The 24,040-nt window shown below is 54.1% G+C and overlaps 1 protein-coding gene across 3 annotated transcripts in view; it reads right to left on the bottom strand.

Annotated features, from left to right (window-relative positions):
• Positions 1 to 23,640, bottom strand: part of LOC138841338 (oxysterol-binding protein-related protein 2) — a 33,277-nt gene extending 9,637 nt beyond the window's left edge. The window contains exons 1-7 of one of the 3 annotated variants that reach the window (XM_070042033.1): positions 23,553 to 23,640; positions 10,824 to 10,982; positions 8,476 to 8,593; positions 7,120 to 7,195; positions 5,858 to 5,992; positions 5,189 to 5,286; positions 1,716 to 1,898 (exon numbers count right to left, since the gene is read on the bottom strand). In XM_070042033.1, coding sequence (XP_069898134.1) covers positions 1,716 to 1,898; positions 5,189 to 5,286; positions 5,858 to 5,992; positions 7,120 to 7,195; positions 8,476 to 8,593; positions 10,824 to 10,860 — 647 coding nt within the window. In that variant the 5' untranslated portion in view covers positions 10,861 to 10,982; positions 23,553 to 23,640. Of the gene's footprint in view, positions 1 to 1,715; positions 1,899 to 5,188; positions 5,287 to 5,857; positions 5,993 to 7,119; positions 7,196 to 8,475; positions 8,594 to 10,823; positions 10,983 to 16,617; positions 16,638 to 22,336; positions 22,359 to 23,552 lie in introns of those variants that run through there. The other 2 variants (XM_070042034.1, XM_070042035.1) reach the window with 2 other exon arrangements.
• Between the last annotated feature and the right edge of the window lie 400 nt (positions 23,641 to 24,040).

Genomic DNA, 24,040 nt, shown 5'->3' with positions numbered 1-24,040 from the left:
TGTGTGTGTGTGTGTGTGTGGTGTCCTACACACCACACACACACACACACACACGCACACACACACACGCACACGCACACACACGCACACGCACGCACACGCACACACACGCACGCACACACGCACACACGCACGCACACACGCACACACACACAGATGGAGACCCAAGGAGAGGCCACATTCCACACCTTCTTTCATGCCTCTTCCTCCAAAATGAGCCGCGCCAAAGGCGAGCCCTCAGAGCCCAAGATGCCTCAGATAGCAGCCGGAGCCTCAGAGGCGACAGGGAAGAGTCTCCACCAAGAGTAGAGACTCGCCAGAGCTAGGAAACCACATGGCCACATTAGGAATTTCTAGAACTCCCTAGGCAGGACCCAAACATATGAATGAGCTTTCCAGTTCTGCACACCTCAGCCCCCAAATCCCTGTGAGACAGGTCTTCCCTCAGGTTTGGTGGCCTCAGTGTCTCTGGGGGCAGGGGGAGTGGCCTTCCAGATCCTCACAACACTGGCCAGTGGGAACCAGCTGTGGCGTGGCCCACCCTGCCGTCGCAGGTGTGTGGGAGGCCCAGGCAGGTGTGTGGGAGGCCCAGGCAGGTGTGGGAGGCCCAGGCAGGTGTGTGGGAGGCCCAGGCAGGTGTGGGAGGCCCAGGCAGGTGTGTGGGAGGCCCAGGCAGGTGTGGGAGGCCCAGGCAGGTGTGGGAGGCCCAGGCAGGTGTGTGGGAGGCCCAGGCAGGTGTGTGGGAGGCCCAGGCAGGTGTGTGGGAGGCCCAGGCAGGTGTGGGAGGCCCAGGCAGGTGTGTGGGAGGCCCAGGCAGGTGTGTGGGAGGCCCAGGCAGGTGTGCTGCCATCGCAGGTGTGTGGGAGGCCCAAGGCCAGTCTGGGCAATTCAGGGAAACTGTCTCAAATGAAATTGGAAAAAAAAAAAAAAAGTCATCTCTAGGGATGTTGGCTCAGTGGTAGAGCACTTACCCAAACATGTAAGAGACCCTGAGTCCCAATAGCTCAAACTGTATCACACACCTCCTCAGGGCCAGACCCACTGCAGAGGACCTGTGGGCGCACAGGGCTGTGGGTGGGGAATGCACGCCCTTGCTGCAGACATCTTAGATGGGTGCTGGACAACAGTGTCCACACAGAGGCAGAAAGCCTCTGCAGGGCCCTCGGTCCACTGGTCCCCCACCAGGATTCCAGCCTTGTGTAACACACACACACACACACACACACACACACACACACACACACACACACACACACACACACACACACACACACACACACACACACACACACACGTGCACACCCTCACAGTCAGGTCTGTGCGGCCATCATCACACAGCTACATGGCCACCAGGGTCTCTCCTCTGGCTTCTGGGTCCTAACTCCCACCCCAGGGGTCCCCCGAAGGGAGTCTATGGCTGTGCTCCACACAGCGTGGGTAGGTCTGGACCACCTTGACAGGCAGAGGCTGAAGGCGTTGCTGCCCTCAGATCAGGGAGGTGGCGTGGGCTGTGCCAGCTGCCCTGCATGGCTGGTGGCAGGGGTTACGGGGCGGGGAGAACAGACGGCAGTGACCAAGGCAGCAGGTGTGAGGGAGGGCTGTGGGCCCACTGGCCCCGGGGGAGAAGCGCGGAGGGCCGAAGGCCTCCCAGAGCTGCACCCCGGCTGGCTTCGGCGCTGGCTCCCCCGTGCTGGGCTCGTCGCCTGCACGCTCACCTGAGCAGCTCCAGCGTGATGGTCCCCCGGGGCTCTGCCTCCACACTCTTGCCCCAGAACTTCAGCTTCGGGTAGATGGAGCCATGGAACATGAAGTCCTGGTTGAGGCCTTCTGAATAAAAGGCGCTAACAGGAGGGTGGTGGCTGACCTGCTCAGAGATAAATCTGAACCCTAAATCTTCCCTGGGTCCAAAAAGAGAAGAGAAGGAAGTGGGAAGGAGAAGGAAAAACCACATTAATGAAGCAAGAACGAAGGGAGGCCAATTCACCCCTCAGGGTGCAGGGCCTCACAGCCCATGGCAACGGGACACGCCCTGGGGTCCACCAGAGGCTCGGACCCCACGCGCCCTGGGCTGTGACTGGACAGCACGCTTGGCCTATCTCTTGAGAGCAGGCGCCACACAGCTGCTCAAAGCAGCCCTCGCAGAGCAGCGCAGCCCTCGTGGGAGAGGCCTCACCCCACCCTGCTGCTGGCCACGGGCCCTGGCCTCGCAGGTGACCAGCTTCGCCTCGGATCAGGCCGAGCCCGGCTGGGCCCAAACCTTCCTCCAGAGGTTGTGGCTCAAAGTCCTCAGAGGGGCCCGGCATCTAGTCTTTGTATGAGGTGCTGGAACTTCCATGAAGGAATGTCTTAGACCCCCAAAATACTCCTGGCCAGGAAATAAGATTTTTAGAGACTCTCCTATTCAATAAAAATGTCAGTTTTTAATTGTCCCGGAACTGCGAATACACCTACAGTGGTAGTCATTAAAAATTATAAATGCTAAACCACATAATTACTAACTTAGCTGGAATCAGAATTCCCAATCATTACAGAGGAAGGAAAGTTGAAAAATTAGGTTTTAAAAGGTTGCCTGCCAAGGTATGTAATCTACAAAATGAATACTTGTCTAAGAAAAGAACTTGTATTTTTAGCTGCTCAAGAGGGATGTGAAAGACGGTACAGGGCTTGGTCTGCGCCTCTGCGTAAAGCCAGGGTGGCCTGGCCAGGGAGGGGCCGCCGGCCAGCAGGGCCGGGGAGAGCGAGTACAGCGTTTGCTTCTCGGTGTGCCAACCGTACTTACACCTGAGTTTGGCCCCCAGGAGGCTAAGGATTCCTCCTGTCATCTGCCTCTCAGTGTCTCAATTAGTTCTTATTCTTTTCATCCTTATAGCTTCTTTTCCACGGTCCATAAAGTTTTCCAAGGTATTTTAATAATTTCCAGCAGCTAGTCAAGACTGGTGCCTCAAGTCCTGGCACTGGGCACGTCACCGAGGGCTCGCAGATGGCTCAGGGTGGGCACTGTGGCGCAGGAGTGTCCACCCAAGACATACCTTGTTTGGGCCCAGGTTCCCTGTCTCTGGCAGAAGTAGGGCTGTCCCCGAGTCCCTCCCGCTGGGCACATCACAGCCCGGGTGGCCTGGGAGCCTCTCTGTCCCCAGGACACACTCTCCATCACTCTGGTTTTCTCAAAGACAGAGAGACTCAGAGACCAGATGGTGACCACATGGTGCCAGCTAGCAGAGGAATACACTAGGGCGCAGACGGTTTCAGTGCAGGCTGGTGGCCGCACCCTCAGGATGAGGCAGGAGCAGAGAAGAAACCAAAGATGGCATTCATCTATGCTCCCAAGTAGGTCATGATTTCTCTGCAGGCGCCCAGAGGAGCCCACACTGACTACGCCCCACCCACAGTCTGTTTCTGGTGCCAATGGGCAGACTGTCGGGGTAGTACCCCCCACCCCGTGCACAAGGCCAAGCCCCACACTGGAAGAGGGCTCATTTGGAGAGACCAACACCCAGATCCCACCATCACTCATCAACCCCAGACAGAACAAAAGCTTCAGAGTGACTGCTGAGATGCTATCGATTGCTCAGTGTACCATTCCTTCATCTTATGACACAGAAAAAATGCTGCAAGTGAAACTATGACCCAGAAATGCTGCAACAAATGCTGCTGAAGGGAGTTCAGATACATGGGAAAATGCAGTTTAGAAAGGGCTGTGGCAGGGGCTGGGAAGGTGGCTCAGTGGTAGAGCACTTGCCTTACATGCATGAGGCCCTGGGTTCAATTCCTCAGTACTATATAAACAGAAAAAGCCTGAAGTGGTGCTGTGGCTCAAGTGGTAGAGTGCTAGCCTTGAGCTCAAGAGCTGAGGGACAGGCCCAGGCCCAGAGTTCAAGCCCCATGGCCAAAAAAAAAGAAAGGGCCGTGACCACAAGGGAACATAACTATGGCACAATGATAAATGCCACAAATTAACACTGTCACACACTTGAGGCCAGCTACCAAACCGTCAACAGCAGGTGCTCTGCGAGACATGCGAGTTTCATGGGGTATTAGGTGTGTTGTTTTGGGTTTTCTTTTATGGTACTAAAGTGCGAGCTCAGACCTTGCAAGCACTTATCACTGGAACCACGTCATCACCTGGCTTTTTGCAATGACTTACGTGTTTTATATAAAATATTCTTATAGACAACACAGTTGGAAAGGAGGTTTCCAACAGTCCTCCAGAGGCCAAGTCATCTGTGAGGCAGCCTGGACCTACCTGCTCCAGCCCAGGGCTGGAACTCCAAGGCCTGGGGTCCAGGCTCAGGGAAGGAGGGGTACACACTGAATTGTGTGCATGTGCACAAGTGGCCACTGCCCTGTCCACCCTGCCCTGGGAGCCCAGAGGAAACTGAGCCGAAGAAATGTCAGTGATTAAAGATCAGGTATACTGGGCATTGGTGGCTCCCGCCTGTCATCCTAGCTGTTCAGGAGACTGAGATCTAAGGATTGTGGTTCAAAGCCAGCCCAGGCAGGAAAAGTCCATGAGATTCTCAACTCCAATTAACAATTAGAAAGCCAGAAATGGAGCTCAAGTGGCAGAATGTCAGCCTTGAGTGAAAAAGTTAAGTAGCTAGCACTCAGTCCAGCGCGCGCGCGCGCACACACACACACACACACACACACACACACACACACACACACACACACACACACACACACACACACACACACACACACACACACACACACACACACACAGATGTGATCAGACAACTCTGTCTGGCAGGCCTGTCCAACCATTCCTGAGACTCTGCAGGATAGGGCAGTGGGAATGGTACTGGGCAGCAACCACACTTCTGTGGCCCCTCTTCTCACGGATGTTCTCTGTGGCTACCTCTCTGGTCCCTCCCCTCAGGGCTGTGGTAGAGGCCCAATCTTGCTTATTCCCGCCAGCTCCATTCCTGGTGAAAGCTACACACCCATCGGTGTAGCACAGCCTTTGCTCCTGAGCTCAGTGCAGGAACCTTCACCCTTGCTTTCCACACCAGTGATGGTCCCACCATTAGCACCTACAGCCTCCGAAGTGCACCAGCAGCACTTGGTGGTGCACCACCACCAGCAGGCATGTTCCCCAGAGCCAAGGAGCAAGTGCAGCTGAACCAGTCAGGCTCCCAGTCGCCCGCAGCCCGCCGGCAAGCCATGTGTGAATGGCTCCGCTTACCTGATCAACTCATATGTCTCACCCAAGAGCGGGTTGAATGGTTTGCCAGTCCTCTCCCACTGGGAAGCCACTGCCGAGACGGCGAAAGCAGCTACAGACTGCAAACAACCAAGGTTGGGTCAGAACAGTGGCGGCCAGGGCGTGGGAAGGAGAGCCCACGGTCTGTCCACAGAGTGTCCATGGGGCGCCCACGGAGCGTCGGTGCTCACAGGCTCTGTGGACACCTCACAGTGACACATGCACAATTCCAGGACTTCCAGGGAAATGCCACCTGTCACCTATCGCTTCGTCTAAGTTGCAAAAAGAAGCAACAATGTGTTGTCCCCACCCCACGCCCCCACACATAAGAGCAGCGTTCGTTGGTCTTTTGGTCTGGAATATGCTGCACTTACACGTGTACATTCACACGTGTTCTTGCTCACACATGTTGAGGCAGGCACACGTATATACACCCACACTCCTGCGTGGACATCACACGTGTGAGGCAGTGGGGATGGAGGACGCAGGCAGAGCAGCCAGCACTCAGGCTGCCAGACACCTGCAGAGGACATGTTTCTGGACCAGTGCCATCAGTCCTCCTCACAGACGCCCTGCCACAGCCACAAGGCCAGTAGCCAAACAGAGCCAGATGCATTAAAACTGGCCTGGCATGACCACGGTAGTGCCCACCTGCATCCTCTCCAGGGTCTGGGGCTGGCGCGAGGCTCTGTGAATGAGGTACACATGCTCCATGTACTCGGTGATCCGCTGGAGGAAGCTCAGGGGCTCGTTGAAGGCGATTGGCATTGTGATCTTGGACAGCTCCTAGAGGACCCAGGAAGATGTCTGGTTAGCATCCTGATGTCTGGTCCCAAGAGGCCCCATGGACAGCCAGGATGGGAGGGTAAGAGCAGGCCAGAGCTAGGGGCAGGAAGACGCTTGCAGAGGCTACATATACAAAGCCAAGGACGCTGGGAAACGCTGGGAACATGTCTCAGAGAACCAGGACAAAGGCGCTGTGTGATGCCTGTGCCACCTGCTGGACCAGCATTCTGCAGTCCACAAATAATTGAGTTTCCTTTTCCTACTCTTGTTTATTTGTTCCTTTCCTGCTTTGTTACCTTAATTCCATGCTGTTTTTTAAATATGTACAGCACATTTTCTTAAATTAGCAGCAGGGCAATAAACTCATGGGAATTCCTAGTTAAGTGTTTTTTTTTTTTTTTTTGTCAGTCGTGGGACTTGAACTCAGGGCTTGGGCTCTGTCCCTGAGCTCTTTTGCTCAAGGCTAGCATTCTACCACTTTAAGCCACAGCTCCACATTCAGTTTTTTGGTGGTTAATTGTAGATAAGAATCTCCCAGTGGTAGAGCGCTTGCCTTGCATGCCTGAGGCCCTGGGTTCGATTCCTCAGCACCACATAAGCAAAAAGAAAAAAGCCGGAAGTGGTACTGTGGCTCAAGTGGTAGAGCGCTAGCCTTGAGCTGAAGAGCTGAGGGACAGCGCCCAGGCCCAGAGTTCAGGCCCCACAACCAGACCCAAAAAAAAAAAAAAAAAAAAGAATCTCCCAGACCTTCCTGCCTGGACTGGCTTTGAACCACTAAACTCAGATCTCAGCCTCCTGAATAGCTAGGACTACCAGCACCCATCGTAAGTGTTGTGCTTCTAAAACGTTGTCCAAGCTGGGAACCAGTGGCTCGGGCTTGTAATGCTAGCTACTTAAGAGGCTGAGGTCTGAGGATTGAGGTTCAAAGACAGTCTGGGCAGGAAAGTCCATGAGGCTCTTATTTCCAAATAAAGTCAAAGTGGAGCTATGACTCAAATGGTAGAGTGCCAGTCTTGAGTGAAAAAGCTAAGGGACAGCACTCAGGCCCTGAGTTCAGGACCCAACACTGGTTTTTAAAAAAAAAAGAAAGAAAGAAAGAAGAAAAAAAAAGTGCTGTCTGAACTCACCAGGCCGATGCACTTTTTCAGTATACTCCACACGCTGAAATCGCTTCTTGTGAACATGGGGGCAGGCAGTGCCGTCCTGGGAGAAGAGAGCAATGCGCTTCCGTTACAGAGGACTGACTTCCTCCTTTTAGCTTAGACACCCAAACTGGGAGCTGTCTGCATTCTGGCATGCCTGAGAAGCCAGGTGCGGCTGAAACACCACGGAACGCGCACTGCCCCACTGCTGTGAAGGCCTCGGGATGGTTACGGAGACCTTGGAGTCTCAGTCTCTAACCCTGCAGGGGCCAGGCCAAGGGCTTCTTGGGAACAAGGCCCTGGGAATGGCCAGGCTGGCTGCACCAGAGGCCCTCACAGAACCCTGCAGCCAAGGACAAGAGGTAGGGCAGTGTTGGCCTCATCCTAAGAAAAGGGCAACCTTATGGTTCAGTGTCACTGGGACACCTCTGTGAGCACAGGGGTGCTAGTCAGAGCTGCTCGTGACCCCAGGGAGGAGGGCAGTGCGCGGCCTTGCGCCTGAGCTCTACACAGAGAACAGAGGTGGCGCCATCAGCCCCGATTTTGAGAAGTACCACTGTACCTGACAAAAAGAAATGAAAAGAGGCCCAGGTCCAGGACACATTTAACGAGGTCCGAGTGTCAGAGCAGGGGATGGGCTGGCAGCTGGGGTTCGGGAGCACTGTGCACAGAGCAAGCCCAGCGCTGCGGGGGCCTGGCCCCACAGCACACAGGAGGCACTCTGCCCCCGCTCAGCATGCAAACAGAAGGGCACGAAGGGGACCCATGCCACAACGAGGGCCCAAGCTCAGAGGTCAGGGGAGAGGCTGGAGGGCCCTCAGGCAAGCACACCTCAGCACTGCCTCCGCCCTCTGGCTACCCCTGACTAAGGCCGAAGCCTCCATGGGAGGCCCATGCCTGCAGAATCTACATGAAATGCACAGTTGCAGGGAGGCAGCCATGTGGCCATGTGCAGCAAGCGAGCCCTGCTGGCTCAGTGGCCAGTAATCACCCCGGGATATGGAAGGGACAGGAGGGTTAATCTGCAGCCTACGGAAGAACAGGTGGATCTGTAGGAAATCAGCAGCAAAGATGTGTGCTGTACACCAGAACCTGAGCAATTTCAGGGCAGAGAAGGAAACGGCATTCGTGGAAGGAGTCAACCCACATTTGCCAGTCTCCAGACCCCACCGAAGCATCAAGTCTCTCAGGACATGAGTGGCCGGCTCAGACCTGGGACAGAGAGGCTGCCGCAGCCCAGGAGTCAGGAGACCTAAGGGGCTTCCCCCGGCCATATCTGTCAGGAACAACTGCGAGTGCACCCCGAGAACTCTAAGACAATGCATGCAAGAGACAACACACCTGTGCTTTTGAATTCCATTCTCCCCACTTTTCCCGCTCCTGCTGGTGTCCACATCAATCATTCCAGGGACGGGATTTGTCTCCGAGAATCCCCCGGAAGAGTGATCAGAATCAAAGCCTGAACAAGACAAGCAAAACAGCCACGTCATGGGGCTTTCTTGAGTAGTTTATTGGAGTCTCATAGAGTTTCCTGCTGGGGCTGGCTTTGAACCATGATCCTCAAACTCAGCCTCACCTCCTGAGTAGCTAGGATGCCAGGTGTGAGCCACCAGCGCCTGGCAGTCTTTTATTTTGTTGTTGTTTTATATTATTTCTCTCTCTCTCTCTCTCTCTCTCTCTCTCTCTCTCTCTCTCTCTCTCCCCCTCCCTCTCCCCCCTCTGTGTGTCTCTGTCTGTCTGTCTGTCTCTCTCTCTCTCTGCCAGTCCTGGGCTTGAACTCTGGGTTCAAGCACTGTCCTGAGCTGCTTTTGATTAAGGCTAACACTCTACCACTTGAACTACAGCACCACTTCCGGCTTTACCTGTTTGTGTGATACTAGGAATGAAACCCAGGGCTTCATGTGTGCTAGGCAAGCACTCTACCACTAAGCCACATTCCCAGCCCAAGTTGTTTTATATTTCTTGTGCTGGTCCTGAGCCTTGAATTTAGGGCCTAGATGCTGTCCTGAGCTTTTGTGCACAAGACTAGCACTCTACCATTTGGGCTATACCTCTACTTCTGGCTTCTGTGGTGGTTATTTGGAGATCTGAATCTCACACACTCCTGCCCAGGCCATCTTTGAACCATGATCCTCAGATCTAGCCTCCTGAGTAGCCAGGATTATGGGTGTGAGCCACTGGTGTCTGCCTTAAATAGTTTTTGAGTGACATGTTTGGAGGAATCGGCTGTCCTTCCCAAACAGGAATGATCCTGGCCCGCCAGACGTGGGGACTTGTGAGGCAGCTCTGCTGGGGGGGTGGGGGGGGACATGGCCACACCCCGGGGCCTGAGGTCAGGATGGACTCACCTGCCTATCTCTGGCTTAATCAAGATGGACTTATTCCACAACTTCAGAGGATCACGATTCACAAAAGTTCCCGGGTGAGAGGGAACTGGCACATCCTCCGGGGCAGGCTCCATGGCCGCCCCCCTGGGACCACGACCTCCCAGGTGACCGGGGACAAGCCTGCCCGCTGGCCATCCTCCGAGGGGAGGCAACTCGTGCCAGTCCTACGACGAGAGGACGCCCAGAAGCACACACAACAGAATCTGAGACCCTCGGCCACCAAGTCATGAGCAGTGACTTCCAGCTAGCCTTGGAGGGTGACAGAGCTCAGTGTCTCCCCCTGGGACTGTGGAAGAGTAAGCCAACAGTGACACCCCCCGCCAACGCGCAGAGCACGGCTCACCACACGCACGCCAGGGCGGGCCGAGGGTAAGGGAGGCTCTGACCAAGGCATCTGCCTAGGCGGAAGCAGCTACCCCTGTTAGGACAGACCCCGTGGACACCAACTACAGAGTTTCAAAGGTCATCACGAGCCCAGCCTGCAGGGACATTTCCGAGCCACTATCTGTGTAGTGAGGGACAAGGAAATACACTCGGTATGCTCCCAGGAGACCATCCTTCACAGAAAAGACCCGGGCACTGGGGGCGTGGGCGCTGGCTGGGGTGCCTCACCTCTCAACAAGGACAGCAGCTGGGCGCCCTCGCCAACCAGGCATGGGCTGCACACCAAGCCTTAGAATCGTCCCCCAAAGGGAAGAACGACGGAACTCGAGAGCAAGAGCCGCTGGGAAGGCAGGCCGGCTGCTCAGCGCACTCAGGGCAGCACCAAGAAGCTACAGCTGTAAGGTGGTGCTGCCTCGCGGAAGGAAGGCTATCAGAGGAGTACTGACGTTCTCACTCGGGGTCCAAATAAACCTACCCCCAGGGACGCTCTCCCACACTTCAAGCCACCCCACCTCACCAAAGTCGAGGTTCCCCTCTTCTGAGCCAGGACAGCCAATGTCAGGACCCCTGTCTTAGCTCTGCTGAGCCAGATGACATCCGAAGTACCAAGCCCACACGCTGTTTTTGTTTTTTTTCGGTTGTAAGGTTTGGACTCTAGGCCTGAGCACGGTCCCTCAGCTCTTCAGCTCAAGGCAAGCGCTCTATCACTTGAGCCACAGCACCACTTCTGGTTTTCTGGTGGTTTATTGGCGATTAGAGTCTTATGGACTTTCCTGCCCGGGCAGGCTTTGAACGGTGATCCTCAGATCTCAGCCTCCCGAGTAGCTAGGATGACAGCATGAGCCACCAGCGCCTGGCTTGAGCGCACGCTCTGGATCGCACGGTCTCCAAACACCAAGCAGTCTCCTGTCCACTCACCTGTGACGGCATCGAAGAACTCCTCCTCCCCGTTCATCCTTCAGGGGTCAGCCCTGTCGCTGCCTAGTGCGGCTGCCTACTGGATCATCCTTGCTGTCCTCAGGAGAGCAGAGGCAACTGCACACCGCAGACCTCGTCTGGGTGAAAGTTGCAGGAAACCTGAGGGGAGAAACACTGCATCATGTACTTAAGACACAGGGCCTGAAAGTTTCTAAATGCCCACCAACGAAACTGGTCTCAGATATAACTAAATGAATTATCTCCTAACAAATACACGACTTTGAGGAAGTATAAATGAGAGGAAGCATTCCTAATGAAGAATGCTATATAAGTTACTACAGTAAACTGAAGTACGCTTCAATTTCCTCAAAGCCATTTTAGCTTAGAACTCATACATATTAACTTCCTGCCGAAAACCGGGCACACCACCACCATTCGTCTATGAAACTGTTTCCAAAAGTGAAGGTAAATCACGTAACGGTGAGAGAAATCTCCCCTACAGCTCGTAAGAAGCTAGTGAAGGTTTTTGTTTTTTTTTATGGAGGTAAATCAGCAGCTGCGCACTTGTAATTAAGTTTTAATCAGCAACAATCAACATCAAGCTCCTCCCTGCTTTTTTTCCCCAGCAGACTTTCAGTATTTCCCTTTTCTTTGCCACCCACCCTGCTACCCAAGAAGCAGCTGTGAGAGCTTCTGGAAACAGGACAGGGGGTGTCACTCAAGTGACCAGACAGAGACCGGGACTCTCGGAAGTCAGTGCTCACCCATGCGACCTGTCTTCTGTATAGTCGGGAAGTCAGTGCTTGGGCTGGGAATGGCCTAGTAGTAGAGTGCATGAAGCCTGGGTTCCATTCCTCAGTACCACATACACAGAAAAAGTCGGAAGTGGTTCTGTGGCTCAAGTGGTAGAGCACTAGCCTTGAGCAAAAGCAGCTCAGAGACAGCACCCAGGCCCTGAGTTCAGGCCCCAGGACTGGCAAAAAAAAAAAAAGGAAGTGATTGCTTGCTTCTGGTTCCTAATGCCAGGCCCATCTGTGCCCCTGGCCGGCCTGAATCCCACCCGTGCCTTCAGCAGCTGCCCCAAGGCACATGCTCTCAAGCTAAAGCAGGCTGAGCTGATTCTGTATCTGCCCCTCAAGACCGCACTGATGGAGATGGGACCTCAGGCAGGAGATGAGGCCCCAAGGGCCCTGCCCTCATGAATCGTGAAAGGAGACTCCCAACTTCACGTGCATCCCCCCTCCTGTGTCCCCTGCCACCCAGGAGGAGCTGTAAGGCCTCGACACACTGGGGCTCCCGTTGCACCCAACCTCCAGCACTGCGTGCCAGTACTTCCTGTTCATTATAAACTGTGCAGCCTGTGGAACTGCTATACCAGTGTGAAGAGGCCAAGGGGCGGCCGAAGACAAATGGAACCAATGAGAAGACCCAAAGACACACAGTGGGGAAAAGACGGCCTCTTCAGTAACTGGTGCTGGGAAAACTGAACATCTACCTATAGAAAACGAAAACTGGACTCCGGTCACCAAGCATCAGTATCAACCTAAAGTGGCTCAAAGACCTCCACATCAGACCTGAAAGTTTGATACAACTGCAAGGTTGAACAAGAGAAACATTAACATTATAACTTACAGGCCTAGGTAGGAACTTTTTGAAGAGAGTCCCACAGGCACAGAAGAGAGAAAAAAGACTTGCCGGGCGCCAGTGGCTCACGCCTGTACTCCTAGCTACTCAGGAAGCTGAGATCTGGGGATCAAAGTTCAAAGCCAGCCCAGGCAGGAAAGTCTGTGAAACTCTTGTCTCCAATGAACCACCAGAAAACTGGAAGTGGTGCTGTGGCTCAAATGGTAGAGCACTCACCTTGAGCTGAAGAGCTCAGAGACAGCGCCCAGGCCCAGAGTTCAAGCCCTATGACTGATTAAAAAAAACAGAGAGAGAAACTTGACAAGTAGGATTACATCAAAATTATAAGTTTCTGCACAGCAAAGGACACAGTTACTAAACTAGAAAGACAGTAACAGACTGGGAAAAAAAATCTCCACCAGCAATACATCCAACAAAAGCTTAATAGCCAAGATATACAAGAAGCTCAAAAAATAACACTCCCCCAAAACTAATAAGCCAATCAGTAAATGGGCCAGGAGCTAGAGACTTCTCAGAAGTAAGAATAGAATGACAAACACATGAGGAAATGCTCATCATCTCCAGCCATAAAGGAAACACAAATCAAAACAACTCTGAGATTCCATCTCACCCCAGTTAAATAGACAAACATAGTGAACTTGAAAAACAACAAATGTTGGGTTAGATGTGGGGAAAAGGGAACCTACTACATTGCTGGTGGGAATGCAAACTAGTACAACCTCTATGGAGGTTCCTAAAAAAATATATATATATATGAGACCAAAGGAGGATATTCTTAGGAGAGGAACACAAAGTTGCAATACCTATGTGTACCTGATCATATAAAATAATATTTATTGAAATGAACTTCAGGATATGGGAATAAGAGGTTTCTTTCTTTATTGCTGTTTCTGTTTTTTTTCTTTTTCTCATTTGTTCATTTATCTGTTTGGGGGAGGCCAAGAGGGACACAGAAATAGAGGGATGAAGAGTGAACAAATGCATCAGTGGTACTCACTAGACACTATGTTGAAAATGAACTATACAAGTTGTGGGTGGGAAGGGAGAGAAAAACTGGGAGGGGGGAGAAAAAGGGTGACATTGTTTTAAAAGAAACATACTCTGTATACTACCTTTATATTAACAATTAAAAACTTAGAAATAACTAAAAGAATTAGAAATAACTAAATATAGATCTTCCCTACAACCCAGCCATACCACTACAGGGCACCTACCCAGAACATTGGGAGTCAGGATACCATAAAGACACTTATGTATCCATGTTCATGGCTATCCTATTCCCAAGAGCCAAGTTATGGAAACAGCCCAGATACCCTATAACAGATCAGTCAATAAAATGTAGCACCTATACACAATGGAATTTTATTCAGCCATTAGGAAGAATAAGCTTATGCTGTTTGCAAGGAAATGGATGGACCTAGAACAAATTGTGCTGAGTGAGATAAGTCAAGGCCAGAGACAAATGGTACAGGTTTTTCTCATTTGTGGAATTAGAGCTAAAATATAACTAGACATGATCATCTATAAAGGACTCTAGGCATTCATACACTAAAGGGCTAAAGGAGGATACTCTTAGGGGAGGAACATAAAGGTGCAACTTCTCTGAACATTTAAAATACCATTTATTGAAACAAACTCTAAGAAATGGAAACTTTTTTTGTTACTGATGGTGGTAGTGTTTGTTTTTGCTTTTTTTTTTCTTTTGGGAGGTTAAAGGGGCATAGAAAGGGACGGAGGGAGGGGGAACAAATGCAATCGCACTATTCAGTATATGTATACTATGTGGAAAGTTATCTGTGCAAGTCGTGGGCAGGAGTGGGAGGGGAAACTGGGGGAAAGCAAAGGAAGACATTAGATTGTCAAAAAAAGAGAGAGAGAGAGAAATGTACTCATTACCTGACTTATGAAATGGGAACAAAACCTTAATAAAACAATAAAATGGGCTGAGAAGGTGGCTCAGTGGTAGAGTGCTTGTCTTGCATGCATGAGGCCCTGGATTCAATTCCTCAGCACCACACATAAGCAGAAAAAAGACAGAAGTGATGCTGTGGCTCAAGTGGTAGAGTGCTAGCCTTGAACTGAAGAGCTGAGGGACAGTGCCCAGACCCAGAGGTCAAGCCCCATGACCAGCAAAAAATAAAAAATAAATCAAACAATAAAACAGACCAAGTCAACAGCTCCCCTGTAAAGATGAAACCACGGACATTAGCAATGTTCAAGAAACTGACGTTGGCCAGTACCAAGTTCCTGGAAGGTGACCGGTCACCACTGGGGACACCTGCAAGCCTGGAAACTAAAAGGCGAGGAGACATCAAGCCCTTGTCCTGGCTTTCCTACCCTGTCTGTCTAATGTGTTCCCAAATACAGATGAGGATTCCACTTTTTGGAAAGGGAACACATGCCCAAGTGTGGTTATATTCAATACTGGTACATTAAGGTACAGGCCCGGGGACAGTAGTGGGTGCCCTCACCACAGCACATGCCTACGATCCTAGCACCTCAAGGCCCCAGGAAAGAGTCTGATTGTGTAGTTGTGTATGTACACATGTTACCACTACCAGGCTAAGATCTGAAACTGTGATGCTAATTTGGATTATATAGAAAGACCCTGTCTAAAGCCAGGTGTCAGTGGCTCACGCCTATAATCCTAGCTACCCAGGAGGCTGAGATCTGAGGATCATGGTTCAAAGCCAACCTGGGTAGGAAAGTCCATGAGACTCTTATCTCCAATGAACCACTAGAAAATTGGAAGTGGTGCTGTGACTCAAGTGGTAGAGAGCTTGCCTTGAGCTAAAGAGCTGAGGGACAGTGCCCAGGCCCAGAGTTCAAGTCCCATGACTAAAAAAAAAAAAAAAAAAAAAAAAAGACCCTGTCTCAAAAGAAAATAAGTGAATAAATAAATAAAACAAGCCGGGGCTGGGAAGGTGGCTCAGTGGTAGAGCGCTTGCTTTGCATGCCTGAGGCCCTGGGTTTGATTCCTCAGCACCACATAAGAAAAAAGCCGGAAGTGGTGCTGTGGCTCAAATGGTAGAGCACTAGCCTTGAGCTGAAGAGCTGAGGTACAGCGCCCAGGCCCAGAGTTCAGGCCCCACGACCGGACCCCCCCCCCAAAAAAAAAGCCATATGCTTGTGGTTCATGCCTCCTTGTAATCCTAGGTACTCAGAAGGCTGAAGTCTGAGATCTGAGGAGCATGGTTTGAGTTACTCCAGATAGAAAAGTCTATGAGACTCTTTTTTTTTATTCTTTTTTGGGGGGGGGCGTGGGGGGTCCAGTCGTGAGGCCTGAACTCTGGGCCTGGGCGCTGTCCCTCAGCTCTTCAGCTCAAGGCTGGCACTCTACCACTTGAACCACAGCGCTACTTCCGGCTTTTTTCTTTTTGCTTATGTGGTGCTGAAGAATCGAACCCAGGGCCTCAGGCATGCAAGGCATGCTCTGCCACTGAGCCACCTTCCCAGCCCCATCTATGAGACTCTTATCTCAAATTTACCACCAAAAAGCCAGAAGTGGAGCTGTGGTTCAAGTGGTAGGGTATCAGACTTGAGCAAAGCAGTATAGCAAGAGTTCAAGATCCTGAGTGTAAGTGCACGCATGCGCGCACGCGCACACAGACACACACACACACAAAGTGGAACTGCTTCGCCTTTTGGAGAAGATCAAGTGTTAAATTGAAAGTTGAGCCGGGTGCTGGTGGCTCACGCCTATAATCCTAGCTACTCAGGAGGCTGAGATCTGAGGATCGCGGTTCAAAGCCAGCCCGGGCAGGAAAGACCGTGAGACTCCTATCTCCAATAAACCACCAGAAAAGCGGAAGTGGCGCTGTAGCTCAAGTGGTAGAGCGCTCGCCTTGAGCTGAAGAGCTGAGGGACAGCGCCCAGGCCCAGAGTTCAAGCCCCACGACCGACAAAAAAAAAAAAAAAAAAAAAAGAAAGTTGATCTGTGCTCCTGGGGAAATCCTATTCCTCCTGCCAAAGCCATCTCACCAAGCAAATCATGCTGAAGTCCAGTCCAGCTGGTGCTGCTGGCTAATGAATGTAATCCTAGCTACTAAGAAGGCTGAGATCCAGAGGACCATGGTTTGAAGCCAGCCTGGAGGGGTAAGTTTGTAGACACACTGGAGACAAGCTCACTGACGACTGAACCCCGCCTTACCTCAGCTGTGCTCCTGTTAGGATTCCAACCCTGAGCAAGACCTCGGGGAGGCCTTTCCAGTGAGACTCCAGAGTCAAGGTGCCAGTTCCCCAAAGATCCTCCCAATGGCTCAGGCCTGCAGAGGGGACACAATCCATGTCTCCTTGCCCTCACCACGGCCCACAGGACCTGAAAACTACGCAGCAGGCACCGACCACCGAGGCAAACACACTGCAAACCACTCAACTGCCACTGAGTACCAAGGCAAACACCCTGCGAACCACTCAGCTGTCACCAGGCACTGAGGCACCCCACAAACCACTCAACTGTCACCGACTGCCAATGCAAACCCTTGCCATTTCTCATGGGAGCTGGGTCTTCGACAGAGCTGCCTGAGACAGTGCTCCCGGGAAACCCTTCCTGGGTAGCCCCTAAGGAGTGATCAGGAGTCCGGGGTGGGGTGGCATGTCCCAGCAGGCACTGCAGACAGTCCCTGGAGCCAAGCCTGCCACCACAGTCAGTTCCCGGCACTGTCTGCTCCAGGGCTTGCTTCCGCAAACCAGCTAACACTCTGGCCTCAGCCGCCCAGAAGCCCACGGGCTCTGCATCGTGTCTCATCCGAGGGCCTCCAGGCCAGCAGAAAGCCCCAGAGGGCTAGCAGGGCTATGTGTGGGCACCTCCAGAGTCAAGGCTCCTCAGCTGTGTGTCCACAAGCAAGCAGTGGGTAAGGGCAGAACTTCCTAGGCAAGTCCAACATGCAGATTCAGAATCCATCCACAGGATGGCATTTCAAGAGAGAGCGTGGGGTCGTGTGGGGAGGGGGAAGAGGACGACACTGGCCCTAAGGCTTGAACTCAGGGCCTAGACACTGTCTCTGAGCTTTTCTGATTAAGACTAGTGGTCTACTTCTTGAGCTCCACTTCTGGCTTTTTTTGGTGCCTAACTGGAGGTAAGAGTCTCATAGAGGCTGGGAAGGTAGCTCAGTGGTAGAGCGCATGCCTTGCATGCCAGAGGCCCTGGGTTCGATTCCTCAGCACCACATAAGCAAAAAGAAAAAAGCCGGAAGTGGCACTGTGACTCAAGTGGTAGAGCGCTAGCCTTGAGCTGAAGAGCTGAGGGGCAGCGCCCAGGCCCAGAGTTCAGGCCCCATGACCAGACCCCCAAAAAAAAAAAAAAAAAAAGAGTCTCATAGACTCTCCTGCCTGGGCTGTCTTCAAACCGCCATTCTCAGATCTCAGCTTCCTGAGTGGCTAGGATTACAGGCATGAGGCACGAGTGCCTGGCTTGGATTCTAAATTTAAATGTCATAACGAAAGTTTCACTTGGTAACTTGCAAGCAATCCTAACAAGAAACCACGTGCTCAGAACAGAGCCACACCAGTCACCGGCCATATGAGGACCTAGGTCCTATCTTGTACTGTGACAGGGAAGTTCTAGAGAAAATGAACACTCACTCTCCAACTTCAAGGAAAGTTTTTCGTCCACAATTCAAAGGAATTAGCATAATTTGTTTCTAATGGGAAACTTTCGTTTGTTTTTGTCTGTCTTGGGACTTGAACTCTGGGCCTGGGCGCTGTCCCTCAGCTCTTCAGCTCAAGGCTAGCGCTCTACCACTTGAGCCACAGCAGCACTTCCAGATTTTTCTGCTTATGTGGTGCTGAGGAATCGAACCCAGGGCCTCATGTATGCAAGGCAAGCGTTCTACCACTGAGCCACCCTCCCAGTCCCCCCAATGGGAAACTTTTGGTTCCTTGGGTGGGTACTCCACTGCTATCTCCCACAGACCTGGTCTGGCCCCCAGAGGCCCCACTGGGCAGGAAAAGGCTGGCTGCACCAATTCCACCTCACTCAAGCAGGGTGCATGGATGGCTTCCAGAGAACAAGCCAGAAACTACAAACGCAGCAGCTGTGGCGCCTTGTTCCTCATCAGCACCATTGGTCTGAAGGCCCCAGCGGCCCACAGCACTTCAGGTCAAGGCTGCCAGGCCATTCCCAGGAAGATCAGCTGACCAGGGCCAGCCATGGTGGTGGCCATATCCCCACGGGGCTACTCCTTCCCCCACAGGCGACCAGCGAGTAGACAGGGACAGCCTGGCAGAGTCCCGCAGGCTGGCCAAGGTGCTCCAATAACACTGAGGGGCGACCAGAGCGTGAGGCAGGAAAGAACGCCCCTTCTGGGCACTAGCGGGTCCATGCACGCGGGCAGAATGGACCGTACAGACATCAATGGCAGATCTCCCGGATCTTGACAGGGATGAGAAAGATAAACGAGAGAATCCCACGAGCTGTACTCTGGGGTCCAAAGGGCTGGAAGGTGGGAACCTGGGCTCCCCTCCACCTCTCCCAAGGGGGACACGAGTCCTGTGGCCAGCGGCCAGGCCCCCTCCTAGTCCTCATCCCTCCACTACAGCAATGGCGGACGAGGCTCCTTGGTAGGCTGCGTTCTGTCCACGGATGGCCAGCGGGAGGCCCCAGGACACGCCACGTACTCTACACCACACTCTCATTTCTTTGGTTAAAAAATGAAGCCATGACATCTCACGGTTAGCGCGGTGCTGGGGGTGTCACCTGCCCCAGCCAGCACACACACCACCGGCACAGGAGCCTAGGGGTCCTCGGTGTGTGCAGGTGTGAGGCCTGGAGGAAACTGTCGTACCGGGGGCTCAGAACATCAGGTGGGACCGTGTGGCTTTCGGGCTCTGATGGCTGAGCCACGGTGACTGTCCATCAGCCCTCAAAGTCCCCGGAGGCCCCCAGAGGTCAGGAGAAAACGAAGCCAGCAGCGGCTGGAGTCAGACTCAGTACCCCTCACACAGCCAGCTCTGTGCTGAAGGCAGAAGGGCAGCTCTGTTCTGCCGAAGATCCACCCATCCAACAGGGCAAGATGGAGGCCGCAAAGCCAAACCACAAACCAGCTCTCCACCGGCAATCACCAAACGTGCTCCTTGCTGACGCCCAGGCGAGATGGCGCTTAGCGGTTATATGCACAGGTTTCGTGTAAATGTAGTCACCTCACCCCACTCGGTCCGCAAGAGCCTCGTGGGGGGAGGAGGCGTACAAGGCTGACCACCGCGGCACCATCTGCATCAACCTGGGTCAGGGCGCAGGGCGGTGCAGCCGGTGCCTTAAGCACAGAGTCTTGGTGGTGTGCAAAGAACACACAAGAAGGGTCATTCCAGTTTCCTGTTACAAGTGAGACACGTGTCTGTGCCTTCTCCGTGCCACAGTCTTTCAGGGCTCCCCATTTTCCTGCAGGTCAGTGGTTTTCTCAATCTAGGGCTCAATGGCACTAATGAAGTCAGTGCCTAGTTCTACCCACACTTGAGCTGTCTAATGAAGAAAAGACCAGCTCTTCATTCTAACACAGTGACCAGGCCCAAACCTATCCAAACACCTGTGCCATCAAACCAAGGCAGCAACAGCATCCACCGCCTGCTGCTGGCCGCTCTCCACTCGGGTGGCCCCCGAGGCCATGCAAGGAAGTGAGCCCACCGCCACGTACAGTCCTTCACGTGCTACTCCTCACCCGATGGAACTGCTCAGTATCGAGCAGTAAGTGCCCAAAATATATCCCACGCTTCAAGAACATTATCTTATAATGCCTTTCCAAACACACAAGATGAATACAGCTCTTTTGTACAGAAATGTTTGTTTTAATCAATGTCATCATTCTGCAGCACAGGAAAATGCTGTTTTCCTCTGCGACCGAGAGAGGATGGATGCACGGGAGTGGGCCTCCTGCCGTGTGCACCACCGAGGCCACACACACGTATGCGAGCAGACAAGCAGCCCCGCACCCACACCTCGCCACCTGGCGTACACCTGTGCCAATGGACACCCACAGCCCCAACAGGGGAGAGGGGGAAGGCACCACTTCAGAGCCAGCAGACACACCCCCATGGGCAAAAGGACATTCTCAGAACCCCAGCCTGCTCCAGACAAGTCCCACATCCTCACCCCTGGCCAGCTTCCTCTCCCATGACCTCCTCTCCAGGCCCTTCCTCATTCACCACCCTGCCCGACTTCACCCTGCAGGCTCCGAACCGGTTTGACTATGCTGAGACACGTATGCCAACATCACACCTGCCCACATGATCCCCGACCGCACGCACCCCAGGGGACTTTGGGAGGAGGTGTCCTAATGACGGTCAGGGAAATGCATAAATTCCTACCCCGCCATTCCAGAGAGGAGGGAAGAGAGAATAGGACACAGAGAGAGAAAAACGGCTAATTCTGTGTGTGTTCATATTGCCCCAGAAAGGTGACTAAGCTACTCATGCGGGGAAGCACAAGGCCTGCCCCTCACAGAGGACCAGACGACCCAAGCCAAGCCCTGGAAGCCAGGGCCTGGCTGCCACCTGCACCTGCCACTAAGTTCCCAGGACCCCTCCTCTCTCAACACCCTTTTCACCCCCACCTGCCCAACAAATCTCATGGTCACAGGTAGCCATTGATTCTAGAGTGCTGGCTTTGCTACCTGTCACTGGGGAAAGCCAGCACTGGGCCACACGAAGTATGTCACAGACCTGGTCCATGCCTCACTCCTATCCGTCACCACTAATAGCGCTCATTTTCCCTCTCCGGGCGTCCTGGCCTGGACAATGTTTTACATACCCACCCCAGTTTTAAGAGAGGAATGTAAGTCACTCCGGCCAAGCACGGCGGCACTAGGAATTGGCCACAGCTGCTCCTTTCCCACCATCAGCCCTTGACCAGCACTCTTCTACTCAGGACAACACACCTGGCACACAGAGCAACACATCCTGTGTGCCCCCACCATGTGTGCTAGAGCAGAAGATGACGCTCATCCCCCACATACATCCCCTAGAGTTCCCACTCCAGCCTGGAGCAGATCCTCTCCCACCATCTTCCCAGCCAGAAGTCCCAGCCCCCTGGGAAAAGCCTGCATTGAGGGACCAGCCCAGAGCCCTTAGGCCTTCCTGCACCTGACACAGCTCAACGCAGGGACAGAGCCTCAGATCTCAGTGCCCAGGCTACAACAGGAGAAACCATTTTCAAGATCCAGTACTGTTTACAGACAGCACAAGAGAACAGAAAACATACAGAAGATGTTATCAGCAAAAGGAGAAATGCCACATTTTCAATTAGCTAAAAATAATAAGACTTTCCAAGTTGAGCAAGTCTTGTTGGTTTTTTTAGTTGAGCAAGTTTTAAAGAATATCCAATACTCATATCAGAGCATTTCAAAGGCCTGAAGAAGTGAGGGGCAATTTTAAATATTGAGAGAACACTACTCATTAAAGGGGAAACCATACCAGGCACAGGTGGCTCACACTGTAATCCTAGCTACCCAGGAAGCTAAGATCTGAGGATCACAGTTCAAAGCCACTCCAGGTAGGAAGGTCTGTGTGACTTTTACCTCCAATTAACCACCAAAAAGCCAGAAGTGGAGCTGTGGCTCAAGTGGTAGAGCACTAGTCTTGAATAAAAAAGCTCAAGGACAATGCCCAGGCTGTGAGTTCAAATCCCAGTACCTACATAAAAAAGGGGAGGGGGGACATAGCAGTCTGACCCCTCCAGACACACCAGAGAGGAAGGAAAAAAAACGTCCCAAGTGCATTAAAACTGACTACAGAAAGCTCACAGCACTAAGCCTGAAATGAAACCATGTACTTCACACCCACTCCTGTCCCTCCGATTCTCATCCTCAGCAAGACAAAAAGCAAAGCTAACTCCAGAGCCCCAGTGCCTGGGATCAGATCCCTGCTCCATAACTTACTGTTGTGCAACCTGTAGTAAATCACTTAACCTCCCTGTCCCCTCAGCTTCCTCGGGAATGAACTGAAGACATCCATGCCTGTCTGTCCGACTGCAGTGAGACTCAAAAGACCAGGGTGACTAAAAAGTGCTCCTCACAATCTGGAACAAATAATTACTTAGCATTATCACGTCCTCAAACAGGAGTTGGCAAGAACAGGATATGCAAGGCAAACAAGGAAGCAAGTTCTGCAGAGGAGAAGCAGCCACTACTTCCTCCCCGGCAGGCTTCAAGTAACACCCCCCCGCCGCCCCGCGCCCCCAGGGCAATGGAGCGACGGAGGAAGCGCCGCACTCCAGGTTCCTGCGCCCTTCTGGAACACTGCTGCCTGTCAAAGCCAGCGGCAGAGGAAGAAGGTTCCATGTGCTTCTCTTACTGGCAAAGCGGGTGACACACGCCAGGAACTGAGGGGAGTTAGGACGCAGTTAGGCCATGCAGCCAGGGGCAGAGAACACCCTTACTTGCCCCAGGTCTGGGTACCTGGCCACAGGGGACCCCAAGCCCGGCATCCCGCCACACCTCCGAGGGCCGGCAGGTGCGACGGCACGTGCGGGCCGCGGAAGGCGCTGGGGAAGCGCCGGCCCGGGGACGAGGCCCCCGGCCCAGGCATGCCAGGGCGGCCGAGGCTGGCGGTGGCCCGGGGGCGCACTGAGGAGGGGACCACCACCCACCTGCGTGCCCTGAGGAGCGGGCCGCGCTGCTCGGGGCCCCCGCGGTCCCGGCCTGCGCGGAGCCGCACCCGGGCGACGGCGGCGCTTCCCAGGGCCCCGCCTAAGCCGGGAAGAAGGGCGCTCGGAAGCCCGGGCGCCGGAGCCCGCGCCAGGCAAAGTTGTGGTCGGCGCGGCGCCGGGCGCGGGCCCAGGGCAGGCGCGGGGGGCGGGCCGGAGGGCCGGAGGGGTCCGCGCGCCCCGGCCCGCTGCCCTCCCCGCGCGCCCGGGGCCCGGGCCTGCCCACGCCCCGCGCGGCGTCCCGTTCCCGCTCGCCGAGGTGGGCGGCGGCCTCCGCGGCCCCCGGCGCAGGCGACGCGCGGAGACCGAGGCCCCGCACCTGGCGCGCGCGCGGCCCCAACTTTCCCCCGGCCCCGGGGCGGGCTGCGGCCTAGGCCCGTCCGCGGGGACCTCGCGCGGCCCGTCCCCGCCGCCCCGCCGCCGCGCCGGGCGGGCGGCGGCCCGCTCACCTGGAATGGGTCCCCTCCGCGCCGCCGACCCCTCCGACGCCCCGCCCCGCCCCCGCCCGCGGCCCGGGACCCACTGACACCGAGGCGGAAGTGCGGCCCGCCGCCTCGCCGACCGACAACCCGCCCCGCCACTCGCCGCGCCCCTCGCCGCGGGGTCGGCCGCCGCTCGCCCAATCAGCGCCCGGCCCGAAGGCCGCGCCAGGGGCGGGACTTTGCTGATCACGTCGTCGGGGCGGCCCCTCCTCGGGGTGCCACCCTCTTGAAGGAGTGATTGCAGTGATAACCAGTCACCACGACGAAGAGGCGGGGTTATGCAAATAATGGCCCGTGAGGTGGGAGGAAGGAGGAAAGGGCGTGGCCGCGCGAGACGCGAGTTTACAAATAGTGAATCAGGTGTGTGTGGGGGGGGCTGCCCGCCCGCCCCTGCCCGCCCTCCCGCCCCTCGCCCGCCCGACCCGGTGGAGGCCCCCACCGATGCATACCAGCTC

The sequence above is a fragment of the Dipodomys merriami genome, unplaced genomic scaffold (assembly GCF_024711535.1).
Source record: "Dipodomys merriami isolate MVZ:Mamm:240054 unplaced genomic scaffold, mDipMer1.0.p SCAF_316, whole genome shotgun sequence".
Lineage (NCBI taxonomy): Eukaryota > Metazoa > Chordata > Mammalia > Rodentia > Heteromyidae > Dipodomys > Dipodomys merriami.
Note: the sequence above shows the minus strand (reverse complement) of the source record. Positions and strands in the feature narration are given on the sequence as shown.